Source organism: Solanum stenotomum, chromosome 5 (genome assembly GCF_019186545.1).
Source record: "Solanum stenotomum isolate F172 chromosome 5, ASM1918654v1, whole genome shotgun sequence".
NCBI lineage: Eukaryota > Viridiplantae > Streptophyta > Magnoliopsida > Solanales > Solanaceae > Solanum > Solanum stenotomum.
Window position 1 is genome coordinate 95,772 of NC_064286.1, and position 26,451 is coordinate 122,222.

General features: G+C 34.9%; 4 protein-coding genes across 5 annotated transcripts; all 4 read left to right on the top strand.

Moving 5' to 3' along the window:
* The first annotated feature begins 654 nt into the window (after positions 1-654).
* Positions 655-9,253, top strand: LOC125865416 (probable ADP-ribosylation factor GTPase-activating protein AGD14). Of its 2 annotated transcripts, none has more exons than XM_049545611.1 (13): positions 655-950; positions 2,092-2,153; positions 2,804-2,891; positions 2,997-3,058; positions 3,153-3,249; positions 3,391-3,801; positions 4,584-5,465; positions 5,615-5,740; positions 5,816-5,929; positions 6,028-6,114; positions 6,704-6,839; positions 6,919-6,961; positions 9,024-9,253. In XM_049545611.1, the coding sequence occupies exons 1-13, from the start codon at positions 855-857 to the stop codon at positions 9,076-9,078; spliced, it is 2,259 nt and encodes a 752-aa protein (XP_049401568.1). In that variant the 5' UTR covers positions 655-854; the 3' UTR covers positions 9,079-9,253. The 2 variants fall into 2 exon arrangements, with proteins under 2 accessions (XP_049401568.1, XP_049401569.1); XM_049545612.1 differs by having other exon boundaries at positions 6,710-6,839.
* A 2,913-nt stretch (positions 9,254-12,166) lies between these two features.
* On the top strand, positions 12,167-13,380 carry LOC125865339 (uncharacterized). The gene is made up of 4 exons (XM_049545539.1): positions 12,167-12,344; positions 12,471-12,569; positions 12,657-12,899; positions 12,979-13,380. The coding sequence occupies exons 1-4, from the start codon at positions 12,168-12,170 to the stop codon at positions 13,378-13,380; spliced, it is 921 nt and encodes a 306-aa protein (XP_049401496.1). The 5' UTR covers position 12,167.
* Positions 13,381-16,537: 3,157 nt separating this feature from the next.
* On the top strand, positions 16,538-18,652 carry LOC125865422 (calmodulin). Its single transcript, XM_049545618.1, has 2 exons — positions 16,538-16,741; positions 18,254-18,652. The coding sequence occupies exons 1-2, from the start codon at positions 16,666-16,668 to the stop codon at positions 18,625-18,627; spliced, it is 450 nt and encodes a 149-aa protein (XP_049401575.1). The 5' UTR covers positions 16,538-16,665; the 3' UTR covers positions 18,628-18,652.
* Positions 18,653-19,636: 984 nt separating this feature from the next.
* LOC125865418 (uncharacterized) lies at positions 19,637-26,351 on the top strand. The gene is made up of 2 exons (XM_049545613.1): positions 19,637-19,802; positions 23,771-26,351. Exons 1-2 carry the CDS (start codon positions 19,796-19,798, stop codon positions 25,861-25,863), a joined length of 2,100 nt encoding a protein of 699 aa, XP_049401570.1. The 5' UTR covers positions 19,637-19,795; the 3' UTR covers positions 25,864-26,351.
* The last annotated feature ends 100 nt before the right edge of the window (positions 26,352-26,451 follow it).

The following is a 26,451-nucleotide window of genomic DNA, read 5'->3' on the forward strand; positions in this document are numbered from 1 at the left end:
AATCTCATAATCTTAAATATAAAATAAAAATTATCGAAACAATTTTTAAATCATACTTAAAAAAAAAGGAAAATAACATAAACAAATTAAAATAAATATGCAGATGGGGAGAAAGTAGTAATGTGGCCACAAGCCTATTACTCTCTTCATTCCTTAGGAAATTATATGTCACCTTTTTAGATTGGACTTGCATTAGAAAAATTAAGTAAATTTATTTTTCTATCCTTATTTAATGTTTTCTTAAGTCAATTTTTCAATAAATGATGAATATGCTAGATTTCAAAACTTAAAATGCATTTGGATGGCTATTAAAATTTTTGAGTTTATTTTCAAAATCAAATTTTATAGAATAGTGAATGGAGAGAGTAATTAATCAATGTATGAAGTACTACTCCACTGAATATGATTACTTATTAGTTTTTCTAGCTTGGTCAAAATATATATTTATAAGACTAATTAACTACTCTATTAAGAGTATAATAGAAATAATATGATAATTTATGCATTGATTATATAAAATGACAAATCTAACTATTTATAAAAAAAATGTGAAAAGGAAGTATTATTGTGGTGTTTTTTGACGACACAAACACATGATGACAAGATTTTTTAAAAAGAAATGATTAGCAATTTGAATATAGACCACGGCACAGCAGTAGTGAAAAAAAGAACCTCAAGTTGAAATCTGAAGGCGGAGAGAGAGCGAGAGCGAGAGCTGCTTCATGCCTCTCTCTTCATTCCTCCTTCACAAAATTCAAAATCCATACTTAAAACCCTAGGTTTTTTTCAATCAATTTCCCCCAATTTTGTTGGGGGAATTCAATTTTTTTATTGGGGGAAACAAACCTACAAGCATGAGTAGCAGGAGAGAAGAAGAGAGGAACGAGAAGATAATAAGAGGGCTTCTCAAGCTCCCTCCCAATCGCAAATGCATCAACTGCAATAGCTTGGTTTCTTATTCTATTCATTTCTCTATCTTTTCTTTTAATTTTCAACTTTACTTTCATTTTTCATGTTCATCATTTTGTTCTTGTTAAAGTTTAGGGAACCTTTAATTTGTTTGAAAATACAATTGTTAGAATGAGATGGATATGAATAAGGTAAAAATGCAAACTTTTGTATTCCAATGAAAAGGTAGGTAGAGGAGAGGTATTTGAGAGAACCCCTACTTTGTGTTCAAAGATGAGATTTAAGTAATGAATGAAATAGACGTGGATACGGTAGGATAAGTGTGACATTAAGAGAATCTCTACTTTGTCTTAAAAGGACAACTTTTAATACCAGAATGAACTGGACGTGAATAGGGTAGATACAAGTGTTGAATTAAAAGGACCTTAAGTTTTTTTATCAAAAAGAGGACCTTAAGTTTCTTGGACCGTTAAATTTGTATTAAAAGATGATTTTTTTTTTATGTATTGGAATGAAATGAACCAGAAGAAAGTATAATGTATACGGGATTCATGTAATCAAGTCAAACCCAACAAATTTCAGGATGGGTTGTATGACTGATATATATTTTCCCAGTAGAATGTACTTATGCATCAGTGGTGTTTTGCCTCTTATAATTATTCTCATATTGTTTGCTTCATATTTGTGTTTACATAAAGAAATGAGCACTATAACTTAAAACAAGAAACTGGCACAAATTACACCTTAGGTCATTTTTATCTATCTTTAGAGGTTTTGGCACACTCATTAAGAAAACCATTTGATAGCAGGAGTTAACACATTCTCTTTCATACTCACTTCATCCTCTTGATGCCATCAAGGAAACTCACATTAGTTATGAGGGGTATTCGACTCATATCTCTTTCTTAAATGAGTAATCAATGACTATATGCCTTCTTGAAGTAGTAAGAGTGAAATTGAGAATAAATAATGCCGCCTTGGTATTCTGAAGTGACAAAAATTTGGAACAAACTTATTGGCTATAGTTACCGGGAAAAGAATCGGAGGAGTAGTTCCTTGAGATGAACAGTAGAAAGCTAATGTCACCAATCTGTTTATCCTCTGTTCACTATTTTAGTCAATAGTTTTGGCTCTCGTTTTCATTTTGAATCAATCAATCATTGCATCTATTACGATGTGCAGGGTCCCCAGTATGTGTGCACAAACTTTTGGACCTTTGTCTGCATGACATGCAGCGGAATACAGTAAGTGTACCATTTTGCATGCTCTTTACATCTTTAGTTGCATAATGTGTACGGGAACCTGGTTTGAGAGAGAGGGGGGGAGGGGGGGTCTTGCTCCTCTTTATGTCTATACTGTACAATTTCTATACTTTCAGCGTAGTCCAGAAATAAAGTAGGGAAAGCTGCTGGGGGTATTCAAGAGGGTTTCTTCTGTTCAGAATTGTAAAATGCACTGGCACTTCTATTTTCTAACTACAGCGGAGTAGCTAATTTCAAAATGCATAGGCCAAAATTTTACCTGTTATGCATGCAGCTAAGTAGTTAATTTTAGCTGCTTCAGGAGTCAATCTGTCTGAAATCTATTGGACTAATGTCCTGAAAAATTAGTTTGGCATTTTGTGATAAGAAAATGCCCATCCTTTTTCTTATTACTTCATAAAAAAGAAAAGGTCCATCCTTGTGTTAATTTTTAACTATCATGTGAGGGTGCAACAGGTTAGTGATGTTCATCTAAATTCATTGTCTAAGCATTGTCCAAATAAAAACAGTGGTAAAGTAAAATTTTAAGTTCCTCTCGTGTCTGCTTGTGATGTTTTTTCTATTATGTTTGTAAACTTGAAGTCCTGTACATCAGGAAGTGAAAGTTAAAATGTTTCATCTTACCATTGCAGTCGTGAGTTTACTCACCGTGTGAAGTCAGTTTCCATGTCTAAGTTTACTTCCCAAGAAGTGGAAGCTCTTCAACAGGGTGGTAATCAGGTGAAACTATTGTACTCTTTACCGATAAAAAAATCAGGTAAAATAATTGCTGGTTCTTCTTCACTTTGAAGTTAAGATTCTCTTGTCCTGTATTTACTTTTTCAGCGGGCCAGAGAGATATATTTAAAAAGTTGGGACCCACAAAGTCAGTGGCTTCCTAATAACAGGTACAAGATTAGCAAGTTACTGTTAGTAGATTATTAGGTTCATGGTAAATTTACAACCTCAAGATACAAAATCCTAACTTTCTTTTCTCATCAGCAATGTTGATAAAGTGAGGGAATTTATAAAGACCGTCTATGTTGATAAAAAATATGCTGGGGTGCAGTCCTCTGATAGACCTCCTAGAGATACCCAGGTACTATATCTGGAGTAATATTTTGTCTATGCAGTACTTTAGACTAGAACTTTTCTTGAAACTTCTAGCTATGATTTAGTCATAATATTCAAATCAACACTGGGTCCAGACTAATGTGTTCAATATCCATTGAGTTGTCAGAACTTGAGAAACCACGACGATGATATGAGGAGAGCAAGTTCTTATCATTCCTATTCTCAAAGTCCACCATATGACTTTCAGTATGAAGAACGGCGTTATGGGAAAAATGCACCAGCACTCTCTAGAAAGCCAGGATCAGATCGGGGACTTTACGAAGGAAAGGTGTCAAGTTTCTTGAGTCCTAGTCGTTTAAGTGATCATATGTATGATGATAGGTTTGGTAATGAAGGATCTAATCCCAGAGCTTCAGATTACTCTGTGTCTAGTGGAGGTGATCCATTCAGGTCTGTAGCACAGAGTCCCAACTTTCAGAGAGGCATCGGAAGTCCCTTAAGTGACACCTCAAGGGATATTTCATATGAAGATGTACGGCATGCCAAGAAAGATGCTGGAAGAATATTACGAGCACAGGTCATTTAATTATTACTTATTTACCTATGTTAAACTTCAAATTAATTTGTTATTCATTGGTGGAGCATATTCAGCTCTGGATTAGGGGTGTTCTTATTAATCAGAATATGCTGTTAAGTTATCTTTTTCTCCTCTTTCTGGTTGAGTTCCTGGTTAGAGCATCCTTACTAATGAGAATATGCTATTAAGGAATTTATTCTTCTCTTTCTGGTTTAGTCCTTACATGTCATAAATGGGCATGATAATATGGCTCTCCAAGCTAAACAAGAAGGGCCCTTCATTGTCCATGAACAACCAATGAACCTTAGCAAAGCATGTGGGCAGAATGCAGAGAGTTTTAACATTTTTATCTCAACATATTATAATAGATTGATTTCTAAGTGGAGGTGCCAAAGGTCACACAAGAAAATAGCCATTTTCATAAAAATAAAAGAAAGAAGGAAATGTGATGGCATGACACTTGACAGTCATCTGCTTGTGAGTTGAAAAGTGACAATCTTACAGAAGCTTTTAGTGAGGTGGGATAGTTAAGACTTACTATACATATCTTTTGGGTTTACTATATTTTTTTTTCAAAAGGGGTTTTGTTCTCGATTATGATACATATTGAAGATAAATCATTGAGCATGTTAAATTCATGATTGATGAAATGTAATTTGGATATTATGATCATGCAAGTGGAACTCAGATTTCTTTCTATTTGACTTATAGAAAAAGGCTACTTGTTCTTTTCACTGCAGCATTTCCTTGTGAAACTGACATGATGGTATTTGTTAAATCAGAGAACTGCGTCTTCTGGAAGTTTTGAATCCTTTGACAGCAATTCCTTGTCATTCAAGTCTGTAAATTCTGTTGGTTTAGCGGATGTTACTTCAGAATCAAAGCAATCAATAGAGACTCACTCTAGTAAATTGTCAACTTTCCCCTCTTTGCCACGATCAGTGGGACCCGGAAATCCAGATGGCCCTGATCTGTTCAATGCTCCCTCAGTTGCTCAAAACGCTCCACCTACAATTCCAACAAAGTCTCATTTGCCAGTGTCATCACCAAATGGCTCCATAGATTTATTTCAGCCATCTATTTCTACTGGTCCAATTGGTAATTCACATCAACCATCGCTCACTCTCCCACCTTCATCTTTGGACTTTTTCTCGGAGGTGCCAAATTTGCCTTCAGCTGCAAGTGCTGATGAAAAACCATCATGTGAAGTCACTTCCAAAAATGAAGGATGGGCAACATTTGATATGCAGCGGCACGCAGCAACAACAGGCATCGAACAGTTCACCCTGGCACCGACACCTGCTTATGGCCATACTTCTTTTGACTTTTTACCTGAAAAGACACAGCAACAATCGGTCACTGAGAAGTCATTGGATGTGGATCCAGAGAGAAATGATGGATGGGCAACATTTGATGTGCCTCAGCACGTGACACTCCCTGGAAGTAATAACTTTACCTCCAACAAGATTCAATTAAAGGGTGATTCTCAACCGAATTCGGACCCAACTTTCTCTGTCATGCAATGGCCATCACCAATAGAATCTGCTCCTCATGGACCAGCCGTTAGAGACTCCACTGGTTGTGCATTAAATTTATCAATGCCTGCTCCATTACATGGAGGTGTGCAGAATGTTGAAGCAACTCCAAGTGAAAGAAGTACTGACGTAAGTGTACTCTTATTGAGTTTGGGAAGTGGCACAAGCAATTTATGAGTTGAAAATCATCTCTTGACAACTTCTGCTTAATTTATTATCATTTTTATGTGAAACCCTTTAATTTATGAGGTCGGATAATATTTACTCGTCTTTGGCAGTTGTGGAGTGCCTTTGATGTTTCTAATGACCACTTAGCTCTCAAGAGTTTGCCTAATAGTAAGGAACAAGTTGTAATGAACCATGACCTAGTTGATGATCAGTACATGGGCTTAAGAGGAGTAGAGGTATTATCTTCCTAGTATGGTTAAAATTTATGAGTTTGCTTCTTCCCTTTGCTTTTAAAGACTTCTATTCTGCAGAATGTAGCAACAGGTCAAAGTCAAAGAGCTGTGCTGGATAGTGGATATCCTATTACTAGTTTTCCATCATATGTCAGTGCCTCGTCCTCTGGATTGTCCACTCTTCCTGTAGCGGTCAGTTAATTTACTCACCTGTGCTTGGCCACTCTTTTAAACATCTAGATATCAGTATGCTGTTTCCTGCTTCTTAGACATAAGGTTCTTATTAACAGACAGGAGTGCATTCACATGCAAATGAGCAGAAGTCCAATAACCCATTTGATCTTCCTTACGATGCTGACATGGAATGCAGCAATATGGTAAATCACATTTTTCGTTATATTGTTTTCTGAAAAATATAGTGTGAGAATTTGACATTTTGTTTTTGGTTATCCGAGTCCATCTACGTCAAGAAAAATCTCCCTTGACAGCACTCCCCTCCAAGAAAAAAAAGAACTTTTAGGGGTCAATTGCTTCCTTTAAATACTAAAGGAGGCTTCTTATGTTGGATCTGCAAATGATCTATCTGATATTTACACTAGGAATTTAGGCCAAATTTCAGGCCACATTGTAAAGAAAATAGGCCTTAGGTGGTCCTAATTCAATCCCAAAGTCTAGCTCTTGAGGTAAGGATTGTCCAAAAACATGAAAGGAGACAACAACCCTTACTCAACTAATGTGGGACTCTACAACCACCCCCCCCCCCCCCNCTGATGCCATGTGATGAAGTAGACATTGAGCCTAATTCAAGCCCAAAATTAGCTCATGAGGAGACCAATGTAAGAAGACAATAACCCCGTACCATCAAGCAAAGTGGGACTGTAACACACATGAATGCCTTCTAAAACTTGATTTCCTAAAAAAAAATGTTGCTTTGCTGCATTCTAATGTGAGAATGATTTATTTCAGCCACAGTACTGGGACATGAGCTCATTACAGGCTGCATTGCCAAGTGATGGGATGTCATCTTCCTTTGTTGGTGGTGTGACCGAATCTTGGTTTCTTCAGAACCCAGCAACAACTTATGTTCCTGCTGGACAGCATGGTATGTGATGTTTACTTTTTCAAAAAGTCCTATCTTCTGTCAAACTTTCAGCCTCTCAAAATATGTCCTCTCTCTGTAGGGACATTATTTGTTTCCTCACAACCAGCTGGCAATCAAATATCGTGAGTCATTCTACTTTTTCCATTTTCGTTGTAAACAATATGCAAATTTTTTTTAGTAAAATCTTATTTCATCAGCAATATTAGCTCTCTACTTGCTAGACTATAACATAATGCCCAGGTCCTCTACTATGAAGATGCTTGAACATATTTGACACTGTGACAGGCTTTCCACTTAATTTATATTTTGTTCTTGTGTGGTTATTTTGGGAGATGGTATCTGCTGTCTGGTGGGAATTTTGTGTGTCCACAAGAATGCTGGTGCTGTTGAATTGCTTATGATAATACGTACAAAGGTACAGTTAACATACAAGAAGTAGATGGGGATTGTTAGATGCCGAGTTAATCTAGTGACAGTTCGTGTTTTCACCAGATTTGTTGTGGTAGATCAGTGTCTGGCTGCTGAATCTAATTGCAGGGACATATATAGTGGTTAAAATGATTATGAAGGTCTTAGAGCTGATACTGATTCTGTTAAGAAGAAATCTTTCTTTGTTCCTTCTTTTTGGAGATTTCGAAAGCTTTTTCGAAGTTTGAGGGGAATTAGACAAGGTGTTCCCTTGTATCCTTTAGAATCTCGTGTTGGATTAAGGGACTACGTATAGTTATGGATAGGATGATGGAAGGAGAATTTGAGGGGCTTGAGATAAATGGTGATGGAACAAGAAGTACGACTGTATCCTCACTTTTTGTAAGGTTTTCTATCTTTTAGGTATACCTTGTATGGTAGGGGTTTGCCCTCTTTTTATGTAATTTATTTCTTTATTAAAAAAAAAGAACTTCAGCATCTATCTGAGGCAGTAGTATGGTTTGAAGCAGTCTCAGGATTACATATACTTTTTTTGAGAATTGGTAAACATTGTATTCTTCAGCATTTGGGGACCTTTAAAAAATCAGAAAAGAACAAAAGGCATAATACTTACAAGGATCCTAAGAATTCAAAAAGTTGATCTGAATCCTCTAATCCTATCTCTTTACAATTCAAAAATTACATATACTGAATTGGCTCACACTTGATGGGGGTTTTGAATTATAAGGTTACACACCTTCAAGGCGGCACTTCTGGAATCGTGGGGATTTTCTCAAGAGGAGTCTATTTATGGAAGGGTAATATCTACGAAATATGGATTAGTAGATAATTAATTGTTCTAAGGTGGGGCAGATTGCCATTTTCAAAATATGGTTGTAGGGTGGAGTAAATCTTATAGAGTGAGTTTGTAGAAGGGGGAATACATATGGGAATAGAAGATTTGAAGATGCACTAGATATAATGTGGGTTAGTGCTACTAGAATACAATTCTATAGAGGTGTATATTTTGGGGGAACATCCTTGGAGAACACATATCTGCAAGCGTGTAGTCTTTATCCACGGCACCAATCACTTGAAGCTGGATGATTGGGGCATCATGTGGGGTTCACTTGAAATGGGATGACTGAGTGATCATGTGAGATACAAATTTTAGGAAGACCATCCCGCATTGGTGTTTTCCTTGGGAGAAAGAGGTGATGAGTTTATATGGAGGGAGTGGGGTTGAAATCTCTCACAGAAAATTGTATTACATGGAGTGGGCAGAACTGGTAATAAGACGGAGGTGCTTAAGAAAGCCTGGAAGATTTTGTTGTTGAAATGTGTATTTGTGTGTGTTTTGTGGCTAAGGCTGGGCACCAGACTGGAATGGGACCACCGGACCGGAATGAACTGGTACCGGACCAGAACGGGACGGTTTGACCGGGTTGTTGACTGGTATCGGGATGAACCGGACCGGAATTACCGGGATGGAGGCTCGGTTCCGTCCCGTCCCACTATATACCGAGATAGAACCGAGACATATCGGAATGGAACGAGATGGGATAAACAGGACGTCACATATAGCTATTTCAAAAAATAATTATTTTTTTTGAGTTATTTTGAATTACGAAAATATGAATGTTTTAAATTTTTTCTAAGTTTATAGTATTTAGGTTTTAAAACATCTTGAAGAGTTTGCTTTCTGTGTAGTGCAGTTCTGGATGTATCCATTATCTTACAAAGATTCTAGTGTTCACTAGATTGTTCCTTGTGCAGGAATGTGCCGACACATGGGCAAGTTGCTCCTATTAGCGGAAATCCATTTGCATAGGATTGTATTCAACTAGTTGTTGGATCAGCTAGGTCATTGTTTCAACTTTTAGATTCCTATGTATTTCATGTATTGGCCATGTTTGTATTGTTAAAAAAGTATCGAGACAACTAGGCAGAAATTACCAAATTTCAAACGCCTGTGTTTAGGCAATGCCTTTTCTTGTTGAGGCCTACAGTGTGTTCTGATACTATTGTTGATGTGATCTGGCTGAAATGTTTTGAGAATGTCCTTGTTGGCTACTTTGGCTGCAAATGACGACGCCTTATTAATTTTCTTGTCAGCTCCCTTCGTAGTTTTATCGATATATACAAACTTATAAACAAGTAGAATGCTCTGAAATTTTAAAAAATTTATCGGGGATGACTATTCACTTGAAGAATTTAGGACATTGAATGAAACTTTAGACAAAAACCACAGGCTAAAAGTGAAGCTTCATTTTAAACATTAGCAAACCAAACTTCAAAATCGTGAATATGAAGCAGCTAAACTCGCAATTTTTTTTTAATGAATTATGTCTTAAATAGCTATCGAAAAGCAAGCACATTAGGTAGTGATACTAGGTGGAACTACAACCATTAGATTGATTTTCTATCTTGATAGTATAATTATTATATTACAAGTCAAGCAACTTTTCCTAGGAATACCATTTTTTAATTATTAAAATTATTTGCTGTGTAATTTTCTACTTTATTTCTAAAAAACAATAATATTAATATCCGAAACCCGATGGAATGAATAATAAGAATCAGTATGTGATACAAATAATATATGGTATGATGAAAATAAGAATGTGATAATTAAAATTGGGAGGTTAGAAATAAGGTATATGAACTAATAATGAGAAACTTGTATGTATCTATTTGACTATGTTAATGTAATGTAAAATACAATTAAAACTAAAAACATGATATTATCCAAAAAGTAGTTAAGAATCTTCAACTAGATGTCCCTATAACCATCGGTTTTCATTTTTTTTGTCAACCATTTTTCTATACCATCCATTTACTTGCTGAAAGATCGGAGCTTTCTTGATGCAAACATGTGATTGGTTTTATTTTTCTTCACATATATATAATAAAATATGTCACATTTATCCAATTTTCCTACAATTTCTGCATCACAATAATTGTCTTCTTCTTGCTTATGGGTTTTCTTCTATCTTTCAAATCTCAACTCTATTGGTAATGTATTGTTTTTTCTATCACTTCTTATTCGAGTTTTAATTTCAACCAATATATCTAAAAAGGTGATTTTGACATTTTTAACTCGGATAATGATATTCAATGTTTTGTTGTTTATTCCTCTCCTTCATTTTGATTGTCTAGCACAATTAATAAGAAGCTAATGTACGATATTTTTTATTTGAGTAGCATGATTTAATGGATAACAACATATTTTCGTTGAATTTTATTTTAAAAAGAAAAATTCTTGAAAGAGGAAATAACTTTTATGTGTTCTCATCAAAATTTCAATGTGTATTACTTGAATTTTCAAATATTTTTTGAATCTCAGTTTGTATATTGCAGTTTTACTATCATATGTGAGTGCACACGAAAGTATAGTTGATAATATATCTATGTATGTATGTTGATTGAAATTGCAAAACTTGTGATTATTCCTTTTCTTTTTATGTTCGCATTCTCCATGTGTGTGCTATTTTAATCGATCATAAAGCATTTAACAACATGATTTATTTTCTTGTCATAACGAAAAATGGTTCGATCTTGGTGATGTAAAAGCAATATTTTTTAAATTCCTTTGACAAAGAGTAAGATTTATTTATTGACCTATTATTTAAGTAGGTTGTTTATTCATTTGAGAGATATAACTTTGCTCTGTTTGCTCTTCTTAGTCGATAAAGTAAAGTGAAATTAATAAGTTTGTTTATTTAGATTGACAATGTTAAAATAAGAAAGACTTGCTCTATATTCAAAATTTTGTAACATAACTGAAAACATGCTATATTTTCTTTTCTTTATTAGTTGATGCTTTTGGTAGATTAATTATCGCAGCATGACAATGTCTAATTTTATTGATGTAAAAGCAAATGAGAAAATTATCGCAGATGAAAATAGTTAAGAATTAAAGTCACCATCGAGCATAAACTTTTAACAATGTTGATATTATAATGGACACTCTTTTTATGTTTTGCATGTGATTCAACTAAATATATTATTTTAAACACTGATACAAAGTAAGATATTCTAATAGCATTTAGCTTCAGTTTTGCCAACAGTGCATTGAAGTTTATATCTTTACTTATTATGCTCTATCAAAAGATATATAGTATATCTCATGTCTTGCTATTTATTTATTTTTAATGTTCAAACAGACGCACAATTTAGCTTCTTTCTTGATTTATTACTTGTACAAAAATTATGTAAACTAAAACATAGCCGTCATTTTTCATTTTAATCATTTTTAGACAGTTACCCTAACCTTTTTTAGTGTACGTATTTTAAGTGGTCATAACTATTTTATTCTCTTTTTATTAAAATAATTTTATCTATATATATATATATATATATATATCATCTCGATCATTGTGCTACCTTTAATAGTTACTATTATTGTGCAGTACTTTAATTTGTTGATATGCTTAATTCCGTCTTTTCTCTCTATATCAAGACTTAGTAAATATGTCATCAAAAAAGTCGCAAGGAGTTGAATTCTCTCTCTCATCTACAGAGCAGCAAGCTAAGGTTCCCGCTCTATTATTTTTTTTTAATTTAATTTCAATTCGAGATCATTTACATTACATTTAGCATCTATTTTTCACGTATATATATATATATATATATATATATATATATATTATTAATATTATTATTATTATTATTATATGCCTCATTTCATTATAATTAAGGAGCTAGAATTTGATGTAGAGAGCCTCACAATCATGTGCGATAAATATTTTATTTGATGTGTAAAAAGTTCTCCATGAAATTAAAAGGATTTATTTTTAAGTAGTAAGATAAGAATATGATATAGTAATAAAGAATAGAAAAAAAGAATATAAATTGCTTTTGTAGGTTGATGTGTTCAAATGTAATAGTAATTAATTCATTTGTTTGTGATTAATTCAGATGAATGAGGTTAGAAAATTAATTGGTCCTGCTCTTAACAAATTTCCAGCAATGTGTTCGGATGCATCAATTCTAAGATTTCTGAGAGCACGAAATTGGCATACAAAAAGGTCAGCCAAAATGCTCAAAGAAGCATTAATATGGAGACTAGAAAACAAACCAAACATGATCCGTTGGGTACGTACTGATGTAAGCTTGTTTGTTTCATATTAATACAATAATGAAGATATATAGTTCACTCAATAATTATTCATTTATGTCATCATGTTAAATAATAATAATATATAGTTTGTGTCTAATTAGGATGATATTGCTCAACAAGCAGAACCTGGAAAAGTTTACAAAGCCAATTATTTTGACAAATATGGAAGGACTGTGCTTGTCATGAAGCCTGGAATACCGGTAGGAAATAATAATTATCAAAATTTTCTTATATCAATTGTACTAATTGTAATGTTTAGTTGATATATATGATCTCCTACATTTCAGAATCCTTACTCAGTAGAGATGCAAATGAGATATCTAGTTTATTGCATGGAGAATTCCATATTGGATCTAAAATCTGGTCAAGAGCAAATGGTTTGGTTGATCGACTTTGAAGGATGGAACATGTCTAGCATATCAGTAAAAGTGACTAGGGAAACAGCGCGTATTCTGCAAGATTGTTATCCAGAGAGGCTAGGTCTTGCAATCCTTTATAATCCACCAAAAGTTTTTGAGTCCTTCTGGATTGTAAGTCTAATAATATAACTTGACAGTAAATTTATTTTTTCATTGTTGCACATCATGAATTATGCTTCTTTCTTTGTAGTTGGTAAAACCATTCCTTGAGAAGAGGACATACAAGAAAGTGAAGTTTGTGTATCCAAATGATCAAAAAGTAATGGAAGATTTGTTTGATATGGACAAGCTTGAATCATGTTTTGGAGGAAAATGCACACAATGTTTTGATTATGTCACTTACTCTAATCGCATGAGAGAGGGAGATAAGATGATGACTGATTTTGTTATTTCTGGTGCTCCTTTACCCTCTGACCAATACTTGACAACATTAGACAATGGTTTCGAATTGTCTGAGGATGGTATATCCTCTACTGATGAAACAACATCGAATTTGGAAAGTTCAGATGAGACTGAAGATTTACAGATGAATTATAATGACGAAATCAAAGTTGATCCAAATGCTTCAAAACAGATAAAACAAAGCGAGTAAACATGACAAGCAATCTCTCTCTTTTTTCTTTATTCTTTTTGCTTAGTTGTAGATTGTTACTCTATAACATTATGTAATTATATCACAACTAACAACTTCATAGATTGATTATCTATTATTCAAACATGTTTAATAAGTAGTTGTAATTTTTGTACAGAGAGATTAACATAATATTTAATCTCAATTTTCTTTTATTTTTTCTTTCTATGAAACAAAATGTGGAATTAACAAATTATTGATATATAAATGAACAATCATATTATCTAAGGATATTCATGAGATGATGTAATTTCCCTCCTAAAATATGCAAAACGCATAGTTGAAATATGATTTAAATGTGCTCTAAGTTAACTGGGGTTAGCAGAATACCCTCATCCATTCTTACTAAGAAATTGAAAGAAGCCTCAAAAATAGAAGAAAGGGTGAAAAGAGATGTAGAAATGGAAACTGCTTCCAAAAGGAAGGGACCAAACAGGAACAAGAGGGAGTGGATCCTTATCCTTCTCCTTCCCTTTTTTCGGAAGAAGGGTGGGATCCGAATAAAATCGATAAAATGGAAGAAATTTGAGTGCACCGCATAAAACATTCTCCCCAGAGAAGTTGTTAATACGAATAAGAGAAACTTTGTTATAGCCATTTTTGTACATTTAATATACTCTACGGATAGAGGAATACATAGTTGAACATAGTAAATAAGAAATTGAAAGATTTCGTTGAAATTGTTCGTTGGAAATTTCCCGTGAAAGGACCTACGCTTTGCACCTGAAGGAGATTCTCTAGTTAGGTACAGTGCAAACCTTTCATTTTGGTGGGTTGAAAGAGCCATAAAGGACTATAATCTCTTTCTTGAAAGAGCGTAAATTCTTCCTTTTCTTATCCCAACTTTCCACTCTTTCTGAGAGGCATGACGCCTTGGCAGGCTTTGACCCACTTTCTTTCGCTTACCGGAGAGTGTATTCTTTATTATTGACTTTTCACGGTTGATCGCACCTCGCACCTAAAGGAGTCGATCCTTGTGAGGAGGATGACTCTTTTCTTGCTAAAAGCGCTTACTCATGGTCTATCGTGCAGTTGATAGTATCATACTGAGATGATGTGTGCTTAAATCGCATATTAAAAATAAATTTTTTATAAATAGCATTTCACAAACACAATTGTTTAATCAATTGTCAACACAAATACGATTGATAAATATGTGATTCATATGTCAGCTTTCACAAATGTTATTTACAAAGTCACGTATATGATTTATAAATAGCTATTATTGTATTTCGTCTTTTGAAAGTCAACAAAAGAATTGTTTTAAGGTTTATTTAGAATATTTATTTGACATAGTTTATTTTCTTAATTCTAATTTCAAATGGCAAAAAACATATCTTTTTCTATTCTTTAATTTTTGGAGCAAAACAATTACTAATATTTGCATTCATGTGTATCGCCATCTTGATAACATGAATCAAGATGAACCTTTTTTGTTCTTTCTTTTTCTCATTTTAATTGGTATTGGTACTTTATTATTATTATTGTTATTACTATTAATAATAAGTAGCTAAACTACAAGATGCAGAGTCATATTGTATTTGTCTTGCTATTGACAAACAAATCTAACGAGTGATGATCATCCTCCATTATTATATCAAATCCCAGTTTTTGTTGTTGAATTTTCATCCCTATTAGCGAGTTTTATGACCCATTAATCCTCTAAACAGTTGATGGGTTTTTGTGGACTATCGGAATTTATCTCTATTTCAATCTTGGTAAGCATTTTCTTTTCTTAATTCTCTTTGTTTTATTTATCGATTCTTGTAATTTTAATATGAAAATCTTTTCTATTTATATTTTTCGCAGGAATTCTGCATTTGTGTTTGAATTGATTTGTCAAGTTGGGATTTTTATTCTTTTTCTTGATCTAAAGGGAATTGATCCTAGTTTATAAATTTTTGACAAGAACTAGGTGGGTACAGTGAAGAAAAACTAGATATTCAGATCCCATTTGTTAGTGGATGAATGAATAGATGTTCAAGTTGGTTTTATTCATATTTAGGATATGGGTAGTTAATATTCTTTTTTTTCTTATTTGGTTGTGCATTTGTCAAAGCGACGAGTGAACTGCTTATTCTTCAAGAATAAGTTCTACTATTTGATTTCTTGAAGAATTTTTCTTAGCAGTTGCGGAGATAGTGGGAGAAAAATGGATTGTTACATATAAACAATCTACTTTGGCTTCTTACTAATCCTTGTTGAACGTAGGAATGGAAAGGAATATTCCACAGTATTTGAATTCAAGGGACTTGCATATTTTGTTTGATTTGTGACCATTCATTGTATTGCTTGAGCACTTGTAATTGAAAATCTTTTTTTTTTAGCCAATGGTCTATCAGAAACAACCTCCCTGCCCCACAAAGTTATGGGTAAGACTTGCATACATCATTTCTCTTTCAAACCCTAATTGTGGAATTATGTTGTTGGGTGTAAGAGCTCTCACTGGAAATGAAACTCTATCTTGATCACTTGCTCCCAGAGCCTAAATCTATTGTTGCTTGACACTGTCTACACCTAAAGTGCCAATAAGTGATTGTCTATTGTCACCAAAATTACCATATTTTCAACACACAACATTTCAACCGATATTAGATTCTATAACGAGTTTATTGCAAAGAACCTTATATATGTTGAAATGTTGAACCCTTTGACGTTTAAATTTTGGATCAAGCTAAGAGACATCCAACTGCATATTTTCCTCCATTATAGCTTGGTCATCGATTCATTGAGTTTGCATTGTTTTACTTTACCCTACATGTATCATTGATAAAGAAGTAGCTGTCATCTTCTGTGTTTCTTCCATTAGGAAAAATGCAGCGATGTTTTGCATAGTTAAGGACACTGAGCTACTAATAATTTAGGGATTCACCATAACTTTTTCGATGGAAATTATATTATTTATACATGATTAAACTTACCAACTTTACATATTTTTATAAAGGTTATTACCTAAAGTCAGTTTAACAACCATAATTTGGTTAAAATAAATTAAAATTGGGAGGTGGTAGTATTTTTTTAATGAGAATAAGGGAAGGGTAAAGCGGGAAAGTCGGCTAAATTTACAGGTATTTTATATTTAGATTTAATTGGCCATTGAAAAGTCTAACATTTTGATTATAAAGTAGTGTGTTTTCCCTGAAATCGAAGAGGCGAGAAGCTTAAAAAAAACAAAAAAAAAACATCTTTTTTTCTGTCTTGTCTCAATTCCACAACTTTATTCTCCCTCTCTCTTTCTTTGTAGAAATGGCAGATCAGCTCACCGATGATCAGATCTCTGAGTTCAAGGAGGCTTTCAGCCTATTCGACAAGGACGGAGATGGTTTGATTCTAAGCTTTTTCGATTTATTACAACAAGTTTCATTTCTATTTTCCAGATCTGGCTTTATTGACTTCCTGTTTAGTCTCTGTTTTAGATTTTAGATTTGGTGGAACAATTATGATGATTTTGTGGATGTCAAATCTGTGTAAAAGTTCATTGATTTGGTGTGTAGGAATGATATTTCCCTTCAGAAAGAAACCGATTAGAGAAAATGGAAGATTCGAGCTTCTTCATTCAATTTTGAGTGCCATAATTTATTAGTTTAGAAATATTGGAGATTTTTGTTTTTAAGATGTGGAAAAATGCAAATCAGAGGATTATATGCGAAGCATTTAGTCGGATGCATGAAAAAAAAATAGGATATTGATGTTCAATCTTGGGCCTTATTTGTAACAATGGTGAATCTTTGACCCTGTATTGGTAATTTGTACTCCTATTTGATTACTTTTTTTGGATATGGGCCAAAGTTTCTGTCTTTATAGCTAATAATATCAACTTGCTTTAAATGATAGTTATAGGTCCTTTGTATTTATTGTTGCCGTGTATGAGTAGATCTCTTGCAGATTCTGTATTAGTTTACAAGCATTTAAAATGGTACTTGTGCTTTACTTTAATAAAGCAAAATCCTTTGCCTAGTGGTCAATGACGTGAGTTGAGAATCATGAGTTCTCATGTTCAAATTCAAACACTAGGTGATTTTTCCCCGCCTTGGTTGACAAAGTTACTTGGTACCTGAGGAGGTGACATGTATCCCGTGGAATTAATCGAGGTGCGCCAAAGCTGGTTTGGACACCATGGTTATCAAAAAATTTATCTTTCAGAAATAAGATGCTGCAAATAATGGTCTAAATATCTGATTTGACGGACTTCAATGTCTTTTACCCAAAATGACCCAATATACGCTGTTTTATTTTTCCATTTAATTTAATATAATTTTTAAGGGATGCTGGGGATGAAGTGACTGTTTAAATAATATATCAGTTTGAGGAAGAGCTATAGTTTGTGTGTTACATGATGGTGTATTCTTTGGAATTCCAACTGTTACATGTATTGACCGTCTTTTTTCTTTGTCAGTTACCACTTCAGAACTGGCTTTGCACATTTAACATTTTGGATCTTGCTTTGCTTGTGTAGCAGAAAGATGCAAATATCTTAAAAGATTCATGTTATTTTGTTTGGAATATGTATTATGGCACTATGTTTTTTGATTTAATTATTTATCAGACTGCTTACTGTTGACTTTGTGAGATAGCATATGAGATGTGTCTTCTAGACTTGGGCATAACATAGAGGCCCTAGGAAAGAACATTGGCTCTAGTTAGTCAACCCCCCCCCCCCNNCCCCCCCCCCCCCACCCAACCCACACGTGGATGTAATCATCTGAATTATCTGGTATGGTTAACTTTACATTTGGTTTCTTTTGAAAGTATGCATTGGAAATAGAAATGCAGTCAGAAGCATATGTTGTTTGATCCTTCTTGTTTAGTATGTTGATATTGTTGTTTTGAATAGGTTGCATTACAACTAAGGAGCTTGGAACTGTGATGAGGTCGTTGGGACAGAACCCAACTGAAGCTGAGCTCCAGGACATGATAAATGAAGTGGATGCTGATGGTAATGGAACCATCGACTTCCCTGAGTTTTTGAACCTCATGGCCAGGAAGATGAAGGATACAGACTCAGAGGAGGAGCTGAAGGAGGCATTCAGAGTGTTTGACAAGGACCAGAATGGGTTCATCTCTGCTGCTGAGCTCCGTCATGTGATGACTAACCTTGGTGAGAAGCTGACTGATGAAGAAGTTGATGAAATGATCAGGGAGGCTGATGTCGATGGCGATGGACAAATTAACTACGATGAGTTTGTTAAGGTCATGATGGCCAAGTGATTTCCCTCTTCTGAAGTTGTTTTTTGCTGTGAGAAAAGACCAAACATTCATCAGACTGGGTCAGCTTTGGGATAATGGTTTATTTTTACAAATTTATACGGTTAGGTCGTACCTTTGGATTAATGTAATGCTCTATCGTTTGGTGGTTGAATCTCACTTTCTTTCTCTTATTTGGTTGTCTTGTACCTCGGCTGATAAAGTTGTCTGGTTCATATTTAGGGCTTTGTTGAACTAAGTCTATCTGAGACTGTAACTTTTTATTTATTTATTGACGAATGCAGTTGTAATAGCTTGCATTAATGCAAACTTTTTGAGGCTGGAGATTGTAAGTGTCTCTAGCCGTCATGCATTATTATGTTATTGGGGTTATTCTTTATGTACGTTGGAGAAGTTGTTAGGACTCCAGTGTAGGTGTCGAAAAATCCACTCTTTTACAGCAGAATTTCACTGATAACTGGTAATTGTTAGGGATCAGGAATAGAGTTGGGAATAAGATGGATACAAAGTTTGATAATTGAAGCAAGAATGCATATTAGTGGTAAATGTAAGAGTTGTATTTATTGATTGATTTAAATAGATCTATGTGATTCAATTCACCATGTAAATGAAGTCTTTGTCGTTGTTCTAGAAAGATCAAAATGATTTGATTGTTCTGGTTAATTTGAAATATTATGTAAACAAATTTTGCATATTTATAGCATTATTAATTAATTAGTAAAATGTACGAAACTAATTTTGCATATTTATAACATAATTAGCGTTCAAAATATTTTTCCTTTTTTAACGTGTACTAAAAGAACACATTTGGTCCAAAGACAAGTCATTATTAGTCAAATGTTTTGAAATCTCACAAACTATAATGATGCCAAAAATTCACCCCTGCCGGCTTGTTTCCCATAATCATTCTTTTTTTCTTACAAGGAAAAAAAAAAAAACAAGTGAGTAATAAATAATTTTATTACCTAGAAATAATAAAATGGAATACTAATATTTTAATTAAATTTTATACTGGTCAGACGATACCGAGGCAATAAGAGAGAGAGTGTGTGTGTTTGTTTAGAGAGAGAAAGTTGGGAAATGGGACAGTTCATCGGAGACTTGGTATTTTCCGAGCAATAAGCTGAGGATCTGAAGCCAATTTCAGTTCAATTTCGAATTTTTCACCGTAATGGAAGGTATCAATCTGTTTCTCCTTTATTTTCTTTGTAAAACCCTAGAGATTTGGGCTACTCTTTGACTTTTGACTTTCACTTTCTCGATTTTACTGAATTTAGCTCATACTGGTTGAGGGATTAACAGTTGGGTTTTCCTGAGTTTTGTTTTGGTCTATTCTTTGATTTTTAGTGACGTTTGGTGAGCAAAATTTGCTTATGATCTTTGCCTGAAAGTTCCAGCTTTTAGTTTTTTGCTTTGTTAAGTTATTTAGGCTCTTTTTTCAAATTGGAGGGGCGAAAATTTCTTTTTAGCTGGTAAAAGGAGATGGAAGGAAAATTAACTGGAAAGGCCAAATGATCTTGCAGTTCTATTTGGATTTTAGTCTTTGGAGTTGGGATTGGGCCGCCCTGTGTTTAACTAACATCAGGGTGATTTATTGTCTTTGTATATTCGTCTCCCATTTATTTGCATTTGCTGGAAGAATTGTTCTTGTAAATGCTTCATACTGGGAAGAGAAAGTAATGAAAAGAAGAAACTTTATTTCTCCATTCAAATACCAATAAAAACAACAAAAATCAAAACGATAACAGGGAACTTTTGCATACAAATTCTTGCATCTATAAATGGAAAGTATGGGTGAATTATTTATCTGTCTTTCAACTGGGAGAAAATGCCAAATCTGTTGGGGCTTTACAAAAAAAACCAGGCTGAAAAAGAGGGGTATAAATCTGCAATTCAACATAATAACTATAATTCAATCAACAATAATATGGACAAATGAGTTGTCAATTTTTTTTTTTAATTTTAATGAAAGTAGCGCTACTCTTTTAGATAGAACCCAACGGTTATGAGATGCAGGTAAGCTGGCTTATCTTGTACTTATCCATGTTCCTCCATATGTCCAATAAATATTCCTATCTCAGCCTCTTAGCTAAAGATCAATTGCAGTTCTGCATACATAAGCAGTGCACCTTCTTCTCCCATTTTCTAAGAGTGAATCTTAGATTCTGAGGAAGACTGTGTGAGTACTATGTACTATTGGAAGATACTATTTCCTTATTAGTATGGACCAAAAAGAATGACACATTTCTATATTTGAAAATATATAATTATAAACTAATCATTTTACCCTTAATGAGAAACTTCTATAGTCATATAAATGTCATGTAATGTTTAAGACACAAGTTTCAAAATGTTATGGCAGGTTTATGACCACAAGATCCAAAAGTCTTCCTTCCTTTTAAACTTAAAATCCATACCAATCAAAGTATTGTTACATAAATTGAAAATTGGACTCAACGGAAGTAATAATATTAGTATCTTTATTACCAAAAGAAATCTTGGATTCTTAGGTCGTGCTAGGTGTTGTTGAATTCAGTTAAAAGTGAAAATTTACTAAGTAACATTCATAATAATGGATTAATGATTGCTATTTACTTGGTTGATTAGTAGACGGTAAGAGGCTGCATCATGAATCTCCAATGCTACCCTTTAAACCTAACGTCTCATGCCCGGCTTTTGATTAACTAAATTTTGAGGTGCAATAAATTATGTTTCTTAATTTTGAGGACATGGATATTGATTTTTAGAAGTATCTGTTTTGTGGAGAAGAAGAATTTTTGCCGTTGTGAGCATCAAATTAAATATTGTCCTAGACGTTCTTAAGTTTTATGGTCATTTGGTTGCCAAATTTTAGGAGATAGATGGCTTATGTGAATAACTTTAACATCTTAATAACTTTTATGCATGTTTTATAGTGATTTTATTTTATATTAACATTTTAATGACAGTTTTGCATATCGTATAATGACTTTCTACTTTCTTTTTTTTTAATGACAAGGGAACCCGCAGCCGCTACCCTTTGGGTGTGCACAGGGTAAAACCCCCGCTCCTATGCAATACTTTCTACTTACACTCCTCATAAAGTCGATGCACCAGCATCTGTATGTTGGTGTTATTAAGGTAAAATTTTGATTGATACACCTCAGCAAATCGCATCTAGTTTAACTTGTGAAATTAGGTCTTAGGCCTAAGTCACACCCCAAAAGCTTAGCTCAAAGGGAGAAGGATATCCCAAGCCTTATAAGGAGTCCACCCATCTCATTAACCACCAATGGGAAACTTTTGTCATTCTTTAACACCTCACCTCACGCCCAGTGCTTAGTATCTGGTGCATGGGCAATTTTGATTTTGGGGGCCCCAACATTGGGTGGGATGGGCTACCATGTGAAATTAGGTCTTAGGCTTAACTCACACCCCAAAAGCTACCTCAAAGGGATGATAATTGCCCAAGCCTTATAAGGAGTCCACCATCTCATTAACCACCAATGTGGGACTTTTGTCATTCTTTAACATAACTAATACCTTTTGCGAAAACTATCTGATTTTTTCAGTTTTTCACTCTTCTTAGCTATAGTACTGAAAGAGTTGGTACAAAGCTATCTGACAAATGATCCCTGCAAGTAGTTTTTGGTGTTTCAAAGAAAGAAATCGCAAAAGTTTTGATGGAGCTTCAACTTCAAGTCACTCTCTGAAAGCTAAATGTCTACTCTCTTCTTTTTTCTGGAGATATTGGTCTTTATAAATAATATTGATCAGTTCTTTGGATTTTGTTAGCTCCCTGAACTTATGATTGGAATGTCTTATGTAATGGAGCTAATTTTTTCTTTTGTACCTAATGCAAATTGGTGCAGAGATGTATATCATTTATCATATGGAGTAATTGGTGTAAGTTGCAATGCATAAATATTATTATGGGTGCGAAATCCGGAAGGGTAAGCTTATTTCTTTTCATGGATATGAATCAAGTCTAAGTTGCTCGGACTCGGGTGAGGGTCTCCGATACGGGTGCGGATCTAGAGGTCGGATCTTTCATGATCTAATTTTTAAGATTCAGGGATATGGATCCATGTATGGATACGGGTGCGGGATTCACCTAAATGTAATTAAAATATCTAAATAGAGTTATAAAACCTAAATTATGAGATATTATGTGGAGAACTTGAGGAGAATCTTGGAAGGAGATTAAAGGAAAATGAGTGACATAGAAATTTCTATATAAAATGTATTCCATTTTCTTCAATTTCACCATAGCTTTTGTATTGATTATAGAAATCATTAAAACTGTCCAGTCTTTCTCCATCCATATTGGTCAAAGTACCCAAACTTAGTTGACCAAATCGGACACGGATCCCACACCCATGTCGTGTCGACATGTGTGCGGCACCAAAAGTAAAGAGTCCGAGCAACTTAGAATCAAGTCGTCTGAGATGGACTACTAATCTTCAAATTGGTCAGGGAACCATACATGTAATGAATATTGTTATAAACAAGGATGGTAGACTGCCAACTCCCTTAGACCCGTATAAACGGACCATCATTTTCTTTTCAACATAGTGTCCATATCTCCAAAGCAGAAACTATACTTGAATGCGGATTTGTGAAAATAGAGAAGTGTGCACTTGAGTGGGATCTATTCTTTCTTAGTTCTGAACTGGATGCTGGTTGAGAATTAATTAGCCCAATCTCCTTTTGGAGGTCCATTCTAGCTGAGTTGGCAGAATAGTAGATAAAATACAGGTATTAGTGGCTGCAGCAATAACGAAGTGGCTTTTAACATAGTTAGTATGTTTCTTGCAGGAATCATAAAAGGGGTGCCGAGTGTGAAGTATCTTTCTTAGTTTATGAAGAAACTGATAGCGATAATGTGCTAGGCACCACTAACCCATTGATGTTCTGATTTAGATGCTGCTAATGTTTGTTGCATGGCCATGGCCGTAAAAATTCTTACTGTCCAAGGATTCTCTACTCTATGGCATAATATCCTCCCTAATTTATTTTCTTTGACATGCAAAAAGAATTCATTGGTTTCCCCTTGAGGAGCTTGCTCTTGCTTTTGTAGACTTTGAACTTTCATGTTATGTTCTTGGTGCAGCAATTCCTGGAACATATCTAATGAGTTCATAATCTCCTTTATCTGTCACTACAGGTATATCTCCAGACCGGGAATCTGTGGAGTCTGGCGCAAAAAAATCCAGTATATCTTCAGGTGGCAGGGTTCATGATCGGAAAGAGTTTCTCCATAGGTTTGTAGATAGTGAAAGCCTGACCGAAAACCTTAAAACGTGGTATGAAGAAACAATAGAAAATTCAACTCATAAGGAACCCTCATTTGATGTCCCTTTTGAGTTGATAGATCTTCAAAAGTTCGATTATGCTTTGGGAGGAGTTCCATTTCAGCAGCTGATTCGTATGCCTAGTGCTGTTTATGCCTCGACTTCTGGTGCTGCGGAAGCAACTGCTTATCTTGCTCTGGAGGATTTTTTACATGCAAGTGTGAAAGGTTTGTGGGAGGCATTTTGGGGTCAGGATGAAACTTTGCCTTTCTATGTTTCTTGCGTCTATAATTCAAACCTGAGATTTTATCAGGCTGAGAAAGCCATTTCGAAAGGGAGGCTAGGAGGTCTTTGTGCCACAGCTGTAATGCTAAAAAATCCAAGGCATCCACAAGGGAAGTGGGATGATATTCTGGAACTTGCTATTCTAAGGTCTGATATTGGAAACCTTGCTACAGTAGAGAATGACTGTAAACCTTGTCTCTCAATTTTAGGCGAAGCTTTATTCTTTGCTCTAAGAGTATTGGTTGCAAGAAGCATCAGCAGATCCAATATTCCTCTCAGTTTGAATTCAGTTTTTGTTCTTTTAGTTGACACTCAATATGGTGGAGTCCTAAAAGTTGAAGGAGATATAAGCAAGTTGGAAATGGATTTGAATGATGTATATGGTTGTGCTGCTGAATGGATAAAGAATAATGCTTTAATTACCATTTCTCCCATCGATAGGATCTGGAACAAGCTTGGAAATGCTAATTGGGGGGATATTGGGGCTTTACAGGCACTTTATGCGACCTTCCACTCAATCACACAATATGCTGGAATGTCAAAGAATTCAATTGAAGATTTGGCTGCGGACCACAGTGCTCGGCTTCAGGCAAGAAGAATTGAAAGACAATTGGGGGATAGCTGGGTGAATGGAAATGGTTTGTTTCGCTACCAGCAGCGTAGTGCTTCACCTGAAATTGTTGAAGTACATGAAGAGTCATTCAGGCTAGAACCTGACAAGTCCATGAAGCTGGAAATCGGTTCTGTTGTGCTGATAGAAGATTCAAACTGGAAGAAGGATTATCAGATAAATGAAGTCCTAACAGATGGAGAAATTCCGTATTATATTGCATCTTCTGTCGAAGATCCTGGTACGATTTCATTTTTATATGTTGGTTCACATCCTTCTCTGCTGGAACCAGCGTGGGAAGACATGAAGCTGTGGTATCAAGTTCAGAGGCAGACAAAGGTATTGGGCGTTATGAAGCAAAAAGAGTTGTCTAGCAAGTATCTACCTCAGTTGGATGCATCTGGGCGGATAATTCACCCTGGCCAATGCAGGAGACCAAGCTCGGGAGGTAACTGTGATCGTCAATGGTGTGGAACTCCAGTTTTAGTGACTAGTCCAGTGGGCAGAACAGTTGCTGATTTGGTGAGACTTGGCCAATTTGGTAGTGATGAGGCTATTAGATGTTGCCATGACTGCTTATCTGCCCTTTCTGCTGCTGCCTCAGCTGGCATTCGGCACGGCGATATCAGGCCTGAGAATGTTATTTTTGTTAATTCTGGTGTGAGGCAGCCTTATTTCGTTCTCATTGGTTGGGGACATGCTATTTTAGAAGAGAGGGATCGTCCTGCAATGAATTTACATTTCTCCTCTACCTATGCCCTTCAAGAAGGGAAACTGTGCTCAGCCTCTGATGCAGAGAGTCTGGTGTACATGCTTTACTTCTCTTCTGGTAGTAACATGCCTAATTTGGATTCGGTTGAAGGGGCACTGCAGTGGAGAGAAACCTCTTGGTCAAAAAGGTTGATCCAACAGAAGCTAGGAGATATTTCTGCTGTCTTGAAAGCATTCGCAGATTATGTTGACAGCCTCTGTGGAACGCCATATCCTATGAATTTTGATATCTGGCTCACAAGGTTAAAGAGACATATTCCTGAGGAAGATCATGGAAAGCAGATTGATACCTCGAGTTAGAGATTTTGTTTTCAGCTATGGAAGGAAGCCTTGCAGCACGAATACTTTGTGTCTCTTGACAGTCTTACAAGATCTCCAGGAGTATAGGAAGATGGATCCCTTCAATTAGTAGGTCCTCAATGCTGGGCAGGAGTTCACGTAGGCGTCTACCAACTTGAACATTAAATCAACCTGTGCTTCCTGCATCTTTTAGAAACTTGAAGTTTAACAGTTAATGGTCCCTGGAGCATGCGGTGCTCATTATCCAGCTTTTGCATTTGTGAACAGTTACAGAGGTGTTTTTCTTTTTTTTCTTGTGTCAAATGTGATTATTTGTTGTAAAGACAGGAACTTGCTGAGATTTCCCTGAGTGAGATATGTGTGGTTGTTTACTTTACAGACTTTTAGGAGTAGGACACTGTTTAGTATATTATTCCTACATCTGTACATGGAATATCAATTTCTGTGCTTCATGAATATTCCTGGTGTAGTTGAATTATGTTGCTTACTGAGTAATTTCTTTGTATGGAAACTTACATGTAGATATCGTTTGGATGACTTGTTCGTTTAGCTCAATGCATTCAACAACATGTAAAATAGTTTTTCAAA

What these genes read in the sequence shown, in the direction of transcription:
- LOC125865422 (XM_049545618.1), top strand. Translation starts at nt 16,666, where the DNA reads ATGGCAGATCAGCTCACCGATGATCAGATCTCTGAGTTCAAGGAGGCT. An exon ending in ATTCGACAAGGACGGAGATG is followed by an intron (nt 16,742 to 18,253) that starts GTTTGATTCTAA and finishes TGTTTTGAATAG; the next exon opens with GTTGCATTACAACTAAGGAG.
- LOC125865416 (XM_049545611.1), top strand. Translation starts at nt 855, where the DNA reads ATGAGTAGCAGGAGAGAAGAAGAGAGGAACGAGAAGATAATAAGAGGG. An exon ending in CAGTGGCTTCCTAATAACAG is followed by an intron (nt 3,059 to 3,152) that starts GTACAAGATTAG and finishes TTTTCTCATCAG; the next exon opens with CAATGTTGATAAAGTGAGGG. An exon ending in ACATGGAATGCAGCAATATG is followed by an intron (nt 6,115 to 6,703) that starts GTAAATCACATT and finishes GATTTATTTCAG; the next exon opens with CCACAGTACTGGGACATGAG.
- LOC125865339 (XM_049545539.1), top strand. Translation starts at nt 12,168, where the DNA reads ATGAATGAGGTTAGAAAATTAATTGGTCCTGCTCTTAACAAATTTCCA. An exon ending in AACCAAACATGATCCGTTGG is followed by an intron (nt 12,345 to 12,470) that starts GTACGTACTGAT and finishes GTGTCTAATTAG; the next exon opens with GATGATATTGCTCAACAAGC. An exon ending in TTTTTGAGTCCTTCTGGATT is followed by an intron (nt 12,900 to 12,978) that starts GTAAGTCTAATA and finishes CTTTCTTTGTAG; the next exon opens with TTGGTAAAACCATTCCTTGA.